The 10000-nt window shown below is 38.3% G+C and overlaps 1 protein-coding gene across 1 annotated transcript in view; it reads right to left on the minus strand.

Annotated features, from left to right (window-relative positions):
* LOC137633877 (uncharacterized) overlaps positions 1-9044 on the minus strand; it is a 51946-nt gene extending 42902 nt beyond the window's left edge. Inside the window, exon 1 of the mRNA XM_068366119.1 lies at positions 8963-9044. Coding sequence (XP_068222220.1) covers positions 8963-9044 — 82 coding nt within the window. The remainder of the gene's footprint in view (positions 1-8962) is intronic.
* Between the last annotated feature and the right edge of the window lie 956 nt (positions 9045-10000).

A 10000-nucleotide genomic window follows, 5' to 3' on the forward strand; every position in this document is an offset into this window, starting at 1 on the left:
TCCCTAACATGCAACTATCGTATCAAGAGTGACACCAGATAGATGAAATTGATAAACTACAATTGAATCATCTGACTAGACAAGTTCTAGAGGACATTTAATAGGCGAGATTTATCCTTTACCCCCTTAGGAGGGATCTTTCTATCTTCCAGTAGCATTACGAGCAATGACTGATAAGAGAGTGGGGTTAAAACCGCCTTTATTGAATCAAAAGATTCAGATTTTAACCTAAATTCAGCAACTTGAGAGTAAGTCAATCTAAGGTTAGATGAGGATGCCATATCTCTTCCTATGGTACAGTGCACCTTGTCACACCCTTGCTGTGTGGAGAGTAACCAAACAGATAGTGCAGGGAGAGATGGCTGATGTGGTGGGCGGAGCGACAGACAGGAACTCTACGCTCAGTGATGGTGTGAGAGGGTACACTTCCTCTGAGCGAGGTGTGACAGAAATACCTGTGGCCAACCGTACATTGGCCCCATTCTTTTATCATAAGTCATTTCCCTTACCAATAAAGGGGTTAAGATTTCAATTAAATGAGGCTGGATCCAATCTATGACTTACAGTTGACCTTAAATTACTAGCTGTAGGTTTATGGGAATTAAAGAAAGCCATTTGATGGGAGTTGTACACACACCTTAGGCATCAGTGCTCGATGGAGGCATTAACAAAATGACCAAAAAAGAAAGAATATTTTTGACTTGATCATATGAAGTTGAGATCCTCTTGAAGACCCAAGAGGCTTCAAGAGTCTTCAAGAGGATCCAAAAGTCTCCAAAAGTGTCCTCACCCCCTCTTGGAGATTCCTCTTCTTTTGCCAAGAGGCTCCAAGAGAGAGAGAGGCTCTTCTTCCTCTGATGTTATCTTTGATAACACTTAAGAGTAATCTTAAAGGAGAAGAGGTTTGAGTTATCTTCAGAGTTATCAGTTATCTTTGGATAAGGGAAGTTTTGTTTAGTGTCGAAAGATGTTGGTTCAGATGAGGTCAAGGAAGGAAACTTGCTACAAACCTTTGTGGTCTGGTGCTAGGGGAGGGTGGGTTCAGAAGAGAGAGAGAGAGAGAGAGAGAGAGAGAGTGAGAGAGAGAGAGAGAGAGAGAGAGAGAGAGAGAGAGAGAGAGAGAATGGTATTCACTAAAATTAGAGGAATAGAAAGGAGTTATATCAAAAGCCACTCTTCATGGTAGCAAGCCATCTCTCTCTCTCTCTCTCTCTCTCTCTCTCTCTCTCTCTGCATCACATTCATCTCACGTCTTTTACAGGATTTTCAGAGATCGTCGGAATATCAAAAAAAATTTCTGTTATGAATATATTATACTTGATATATATGAAGTTGAATCCTAACAAAACTCAAAGTATGATTGTAAGTAGGTCAAGGACGGTGGCTCCTCAACATCCGGATCTCAGTATTGATAATGTTTCTTTAAATATGTATGATTCTTTCAAAATTTTAGGTGTGATTCTTGTCAGTAAATTTACTTTTGAGAAACATAAGGTCTGTGTCTTCTTCAATTGCACAAAAAATAGGCTTATTGAAAAAGTCTTTTAAGATATTCGGTGATCAATCTATTTTGAAGAAGTGTTTTAATTCTTTCATTCTACCTTGTTTTGAGTATTGTTCTCCTGTCTGGTCTTCAGCTGCTGATTCTCATCTTAATTTGTTTGACAGAAACTTACGGTCTATCAAATTTCTTATCCCTGATCTAGATATTAATCTCTGGCACTGTCGTTCAATTAGTTCATTATGCATGTTGCATAAGATTTTTCATAACTCTGACCATCCTTTATATTCAGATCTCCCTGGACAATTCTATCCTGTTCGTAATACTAGGCAGGCAGTTAATTCTAATAGCCAGGCCTTCTCCATCACGACGCTCAATACTACGCAGTACTCTAGAAGTTTTATTCCAGCTGTTACCAAGTTGTGGAATGATCTTCCTAATCGGGTGGTTGAATCAGTAGAACTTCAAAAGTTCAAAGTTGGAGCAAATGCTTTTTTGTTGACCAGGCGGACATGAGTCTTTTTATAGTTTATTTATGACATATTTGTTTTTGATGTTGTTAATAATAGTTTATATATGACATGTCTGTTTTGACGTTGTTACTTATTTTAGAATAATTTACTGTTAATTTGTTCTCTTCATTTATTTATTTCCTTATTTCCTTTCCTCACTGGGCTATTTTTCCCTGTTGGAGCCCTGGGCTTATAGCATCTTGCTTTTCCAACTAGGGTTGTAGCTTGGATAGTAATAATAATAATAATAATAATACACATACATATATACAAGTTGAAGATGGGTCGATTATTAAGTGGTAGGGAGGTCTCTCTCTCTCTCTCTCTCTCTCTCTCTCTCTCTCTCTCTCTCTCTCCTTTGACTTTTACAATGGAATGCCAATTCTTCTCATTGAATATTTGTTGTAGAAAAAAAAACACTAATATCTGTCGTTACATCGTGCATGAAGTTGCATTTTGCAAATTATTACAAAAGGGGAAAACCTAATCTACTGATCTTGACCAAAATAAACCTTAGATTTAAAGGAAATTCATTCATGTACATCTATATAAATACTCCTCACAATTTGATAGGGATCACATGTTCTGAGAACAGTAAATGTTCAAAAACAAAAAAAATTCATTGAAAGTTGAACTGTTTTTTATATTGATTATTGACAATTTCATTACAAGATAAAATTAAATTTCACCGTAAAGGAGATTAACAATAAATATAAACTAAAGAGGCAGTTTTTGTCTTTCAGTTTCTTCAGCACCAAAGTTAAGGTTAACAGAAGGTTTGTCCTTATATTGTTTAAGAATGACAGAAGTGTGGCAACGTCTTCTAATGCTGTCAGTGAGAACCCGGATGCTTTGCAATGGCAATGATGTTCCATTATTGCACGAGGTCATTTCCAAGCTCTGCAAGAGACATGTCCTTTGCTATACGACCGGATATGCCAACCTGCAACATGTTCCACTCATATTTAATAGGGTCTAGGTCTGGCCAACGAGCAGGTCAATCCATCTAGACAATTGTCTCCTTATCTAGAGAAGGGATTCAACACCCTACCATGATTAGAGATAAGCGTTATCGTCCATGAAAATGAAGTCAGGACTAATAGGATCAGAGTAAGATCTTTCCTATACACCAAGGATGTCATCCCTATAGAGAACGCCCTTCATGCTGCCTCTCCTCATGACATGCAGATCATGTCTTCCGTTTCTGCTGATCCTTCCCCTATAATTGATACTCCCCCATAACAGTTCACTGATGTTGGCATCATTAAACCATCCATTTTCTTTCCGCCACACCTATTGCCTCCTATCAGTGAAGTCCAGACAATATCTGGACTCATCAGTGAAGAGTCCTGGAGTCCAATCATTGTGTGTCCAAGCGAGATGATCAGGTTTCCAAATTTAAACTTTCCTGCCTGTGATATACAGTCAGTGGGATCTGATCACAGTCCCACCTGGAGGAGACACAGGCAGTATGGAGATGATTATATATCGTCTGTTGCTGGGTACACTCACAACCGAGGCATTATTTAAAGAATATGAATTAGCTGTTTCTTTGAAGTCTCTACAGCCACAGACAGACTCTAATATCACAGCTGCTATCACCTCTTAAAATAATTTCTTTCCAAATTCATATTTTTCTATACTTGGAGGAAATTTGTCCAACGAGATTCAACTTCATATGATTAGAATTTGCTGTAAACACCCAGTTGAGGTCAAGAACTATTTCTCCTCAACATATGTGGTTGGGACCCGATTGGCCAATCACAGATCAGCCTGTGATTCTACAATCCAGCATTGGAGATGTGTTGTTGAAGACAAATTTCAGTTTTCATTTCGGTTTTTGCATAATATAATGTTGAAAACATTTTGAAAACTCTCTTGTAGTTATATGCACAAGACTTTCACCTTTGAAGTACCCCCTAGGTGAGTTTCTTCTTCCAGTAAGTTTATTAAAAACCTTCAGGAGGTCAATTCTTGTCGTTGTGTAGTCGACCAAATGATAGTGGCAGATTCTACATCCTGTTAACAACACTTTGACTGACCTTGAGTCCATTCTCAACATGATGTGAAGACCCAGATTGCAGCATCCCATTGCATCTTCACAATTGCTCAGATGTCAAACGACGTCTGAGGCGTTGTGGAGTCATTGTCGCTGCTAAATCTATTGCCAAGGGGAATGGAAGCTTCAATCCTTCCCCAATAATATAAAGAAATTAAGTATTGTATGAAATAGTAAACTTATCAGAAATAATTGAAACTCTCGGATGCTGGTCTAGAGATGTCGGGAGATGAATGAAGATGCTGTGATAAGGGAATATTTATGAGAGAGAGAGAGAGAGAGAGAGAGAGAGAGAGAGAGAGACTTGAACAGCATTTGTTTCCCCTCATGATATGTAAATTATATGTTAGTTACTTTAGAGAGAGAGAGAGAGAGAGAGAGAGAGAGAGAGAGAGAGAGAGATGTAAAGTAACTAACATATAATTTACATATCATGAGGGGAAACAAATGCTGTTCAAGTCTCTCTCTCTCTCTCTCTCTCTCTCTCTATATATATATATATATATATGTATATGTATATATATATATATATATATATATATATCCTTTCCCGTTTATTTATTTTTCCTGTTATCCATTCTTCCTATTCATCTCTTTTTATCTGTTATGTATTGTTCCCCTTTTATCCAATTCCGTCTATTCCTTCCCTCCAATAATCATCATCTCTAATTATCTTATAATACAAAAGATAAACTCGGTCGATAAACTCTACGGGTATTTAACGCCCGATTTACCCCCTTTTTTCCTTCACCTTATTCTACAGCGTTCAAATCTTTAAATGGGTTACAACGAGACCTTTAGTTGTTAATGGGAGTGTTAAACCCTCTCTCTCTCTCTCTCTCTCTCTCTCTCTCTCTCTCTCTAGAAACAATATCTTGGACTGTTTTAAAAAGAAGGGTTGACTAAATGAATTGGCAGAGAGAGAGAGAGAGAGAGAGAGAGAGAGAGAGAGACCCATTCGGAGCCACACAAAAGTCGAACACAAAGTGTAAATTTCCTTTCCAATATCCTTGACGACATTTTTGCTTCTTCTCCTCACTCAAATAAATTCCTGATTTATGAATACATTCGCCATATTAGGGAAACCTTTTACATACGGGAATCCTCCCTACACCCACCCAGTCCCCCTAGGGGGGGGGGTGAGTCTTTACCCAATAGCTCTTCTCCTGAATTGTCTCGCATTTACAAAACACGTTTCATTCAGGAGAGATTTCTATTGTTGTTGTATTTCTTAACAATTACTGAATTTGATGTCGCATTTCTTAACAATGACTGAAATAATATATGAAATTTGACTTATTTCTGGATTATTTTGGAAGTTTCTGTCATATTTATTAACGGTGAGTGAAAATGTTATTTAGTTTTATTTGATGGAATATTATTATAATAAAATAAGTTTTAAATTTTAGCCTTATTATTATTATTATTATTATTATTATTATTATTATTATTATTATTATTATTATTATTACTCGGCAAGCTACAACCCCAGCTGAAAAAGCAGAATGCCATGAGCCCAAGGCCTCCATCAGGAAAAATGGCCCAGCGAGGAAAGGAAACAAGGAAAAATAAAATATTTTGAGAACAGCAGCAACACCTAAACAAATATTTCCTATATAAACTATAAAAACTTTAACAAAACAAAAGGAATAGAAATAAGATAGAATAGAGTGCCCGAGTATACCCTCAAGCAAGAGAACTCTACCCCAAGACAGTGGAAGACCATGGTACAGAGGCTATGGCACTACCCAAGACTAGAGAACAATGGCTAGATTCTGGACTGTCTTTCTCCTAGAAGAGCTACTTACTATAGCTGAAGAGTCTCTTCTACCCTTACCAAGAGGAAAGTGGCCACTGAACAACTACAATGCAGTAATTAAACCTTTGGGTGAAGAAGAATTGTTTGGTAATCTCATTGTTGTCAGGTGTATGAGGACAGAGGAGAATATGGAAAGAATAGGCCACACTATTCGGTGTATGTGTAGGCAAAGGGAAAGTGAACTGTAACTAATCTCTCTTGGGGAGTGCGAAGAGCATGCCCAAACCATCTCCATCTACCCCTCATCATGATCTCACCCCACATATGGCACTCGAAAATATATTTCCTATTACGATGAGGGGCATTGCCGAATATATGACTATATTCTGTCTCTCTCCCATCCCTCGGAAGGGGGAGATGGAGTAATCATACCCTGTTGAGAGGGGGTACCCGGAGAGGTAGTTAGGAAAGGGGGAGGGGTGGGAAAGGTTGAATGTGTGCGTGTTTGTGTGAGCATGTCTTTACAAATATTTGACCTTATGTGGGTAGAGAGAGAGAGAGAGAGAAAAAAAAAGTCTAAATAATGCAATTCTGGAGCAAAGCACGTCTTTACGATCTTGTGAAAAGCGAGTCTGACCTTTCAAGATCTTGTTTACATTCTCTCTCTCTCTCTCTCTCTCTCTCTCTCTCTCTCAGCATTTCAGTAATACTTCTTCATATTCCATCCATCCCTAACTCACTTTTTAGTGGTGTTTCTCATGATTCCAACTGCGCGTGTTTAAGTGTGTTTATATAAACTCGGGCTGTTTCCTCAGAATCTCTTCAAAAATCTTCCTTTTCTTCTCCGGATTTTCCTCACTTTTACAAAACACGTTTTATTCGGGAGAGATATTTTTGTTGTTGTTGTATTTCTTAACAATTAGTGAATTTGATGTCGCATTTCTTAACAATGACTGACAAGATAATTTTGGTTGCCTTATTTCTAGGCAATTGTGGAATTTCATGTTGTATTTATTAAAATTTTTTATTAATATAAATCATTTGAAATCATGAAATAAGATTCTTTCATAATCATACGTCCTTTAACTTTAATAATATAATAGAATATCACTCATAAATTTGCCTAAAGGTTTAAAGGTCTCTCATGAATGGCAGAGGCAAGGGACAGTGACATTGCCCTATCGAGCAGGACAATATCCTAGAGATGGACCATTTATACATACATATGATCAGCGCCCAAGCGCCCTCTCCACCAAAGCTAGGACCAAGGAGGGACAGGCACTGGCTGCTGATGACTCAGCAGATAGACCTATAGGCTCCACCAAACTCCCCATTCTTAGCTCAGAAGGAGGGTAATTTTGCAGCGACCAAAGGAACTAACGAGATTAAGCGGGACTCGAACCCCTTTCTGGCAATCACCACACAAGAACGTTACCCATTAGGCCACCACAACCCTAAATGTTCTTTTCTTTTTATTTCTAGTTTTTTAATGTTATTGGTGAATTTTTTTTAAACAAACGAACTAAAATGGCTGCATTTTGTACCAATCTATTTATACGACCACAAATAATTCGGTATATGGGTGTAGTCTCCAAAAAGGTCTTCGGACGTTTCACGCCACGTTTAATTTATGATGGCAATTTCATGAAATGTGTATGCGAAGGGCAAAAGTTTGTGCTGGTATAAGGCCAAGCCTAACCCAATCTGTTACATATATGGAGATTTATATGCTTTAGCATTTTCGAATTTGTTGTAGAAATATATGAAAAGTTATATATGCAAGTTACAAAAAGGTGAAATTAATTACATCTCCTGGGTACTAACTGGCAATAATTAATCTAAATAGGAGTAACTGGCCAGTCAAAGATGAATATAGACATGAGACAGAAAAGCCAAGGTACAGTTGGAAACCTCAAGTTCCTGTTACACCTCACTGCGAAGAAGTACACCTTGTGACACCATTACTTCTCAGCGAGTAACCAAACAGATAGTGCAGGAAGAGATGGCAGGGGTAAAGGCAAAACACATGAACTCTCCACACAGCAAGGGTGTGGGTGGGTGTACTCCTTCAGAGCAAGGTGTACCAGAAATTCAAGTGTTCAACTGTACCTGATAGTCAACAAACTGTTGTGGATCCAATCCTAGGAGAGAAGCATAAGCTAACAACGCCCTCATGGGATCGATTCTGGGTTATTCAATGGTTATACATAAACACAGATGTATATAATTTGCACCATGCACTAATTTTAATTATATCTCTATTAAGGGATTCAACAACCCCAGATCTACATTCAGGAGATGGAAACGAGACAAAGAGAATAGCATCATCTGCATATGCAACAAGATTTTCGCGATCTTACAAGACTGTAGAAATAATATACGACTGAGATGTAGTCTGCGACCGAAGGACCTAGCAAACACGAACCGATATCTTCACCACTCAGGGCCCGTCCCAGATGAGGTATGAATAAAATGAAGGATTCTTCAAAGTTCACTGAGAGATGAAAATATGAGAAACATCACTAAAACTCGACGTCTAATTGAATTCCGTAACGAAGAGAAGAAGAAGAACCACTACTGGAGATATTTGGAATGCATATTACCCAAGTAAATAAATACAGGAATGGGAATAAGAGAGGAATGAGTACATATATAAGTAATGTGAATGCAGACGACTGGAAGCATTCCAGTGAAATTCCAGGGATCTTATGTGGGGTAGGAACCTTTGAGTCTGTAATGAGGACAAAGATGAGTAAGTTCAAAGAAAGATGAAACTGTAAATAGAATAAATGAATAAGTGGAATATATAATTATAGAATAAAGGGTTTATTTCATGATAAAGGGAGAACTGATGGAAAGAGCGTTGGGAATATTATATGAAACATAGAATAGGTTTTTGAGAACAGTTGAAAGATTTATGATAGAAACTAAAGTGTGTTTAGGCCTATTGCAATGTTGTAGAAATTAATAAAGTGTCTAGTTTAATGGGAAAATGGATATGAGACAAAAAGGTTTACGAAACACAAATAATGCAGGATTAATCATTTCTACGCTACAGAGAAAAATATGGAAATAATATTCTAACCTTAATGTCTTTGGGTCTAGTTCGGTTTTTACACACAGTCTCTCACCTGTGGTTGTTTCTGTGTATAGCAACGGGGACTCTACGTGGATATAATGATATGGTGTAGACGCCAACACTTCAAGTACCATACCGGAACCAGGAATTCATTACCCGAGAAAACTTTGTACTCGAGAGAGACCCCACCTGTGTGTTACAGACCTAGACCCAGTGAAGCAATGGTACCTGACTCATCACAGTGATTATGCTTCTTCAGCTGTACCCAGAAAATGGAATAACAGTCACCAGCCACCCGTTGAGATACTACCACGAGAGTCACTGGATCCTTTGACTGGCCAGACAGTACTTCATTGGATCCTTCTCTCCCTTTGCCTACACATACACCGAATAATCTGGCATGTTCTTCAAGTCTTCTTCTCTCTCTCCTCATACACCTGACAACGCTGAGATTACCAAACAATTCTTCCTCGTTCAAGGGGTTAAATGCTTCAATGTAATTGTTCAGTGGCTACTTTTCTCTTAAGGGTAAGGGTAGAAGAGACTCTTTAGCTATGGTAAGCAGCTCTTCTAGGAGAAGGACACTCCAAAATCAAACCATTGTTCTATGGTCTTGGGTAGTGCTATAGCCTCTGTACCATGGTCTTCCACTGTCTTGGGTTAAAGTTCTTTTGCTTGAGGGTACACTCGGGCACACTGTCCTATCTTATTTCTCTTTCTCATGTTTTGTTAAAGTTTTGATAGTTTATATTGGGAATATTTATTCAAATGTTACTTTTCCTTGTTTCCTTTCCTCACTGGGCTATTTTCCCTGTTTGGGCCCCCCTGGCTTATAAGCATCTTGCTTTTCCAACTAGGGTTGTGGCTCAGCAAGTAATAATAATGATAATTGAGAGAGAGAGAGAGAGAGAGAGAGAGAGAGAGAGAGAGAGAGAGAGAGACCCACTTGAACAGCAGGTGTTTTCCTTACTTCTCTCTCTCAATTACATTACAAGGCCCGTTTCCTCTCTATCTTCAGCCCACCATAGTTGAGTAATGACCAGGCACATGGACAACCACTTGTGTCAACATATTCTCACAAGGGATTTGT

The sequence above is a fragment of the Palaemon carinicauda genome, chromosome 43 (assembly GCF_036898095.1).
Source record: "Palaemon carinicauda isolate YSFRI2023 chromosome 43, ASM3689809v2, whole genome shotgun sequence".
NCBI lineage: Eukaryota > Metazoa > Arthropoda > Malacostraca > Decapoda > Palaemonidae > Palaemon > Palaemon carinicauda.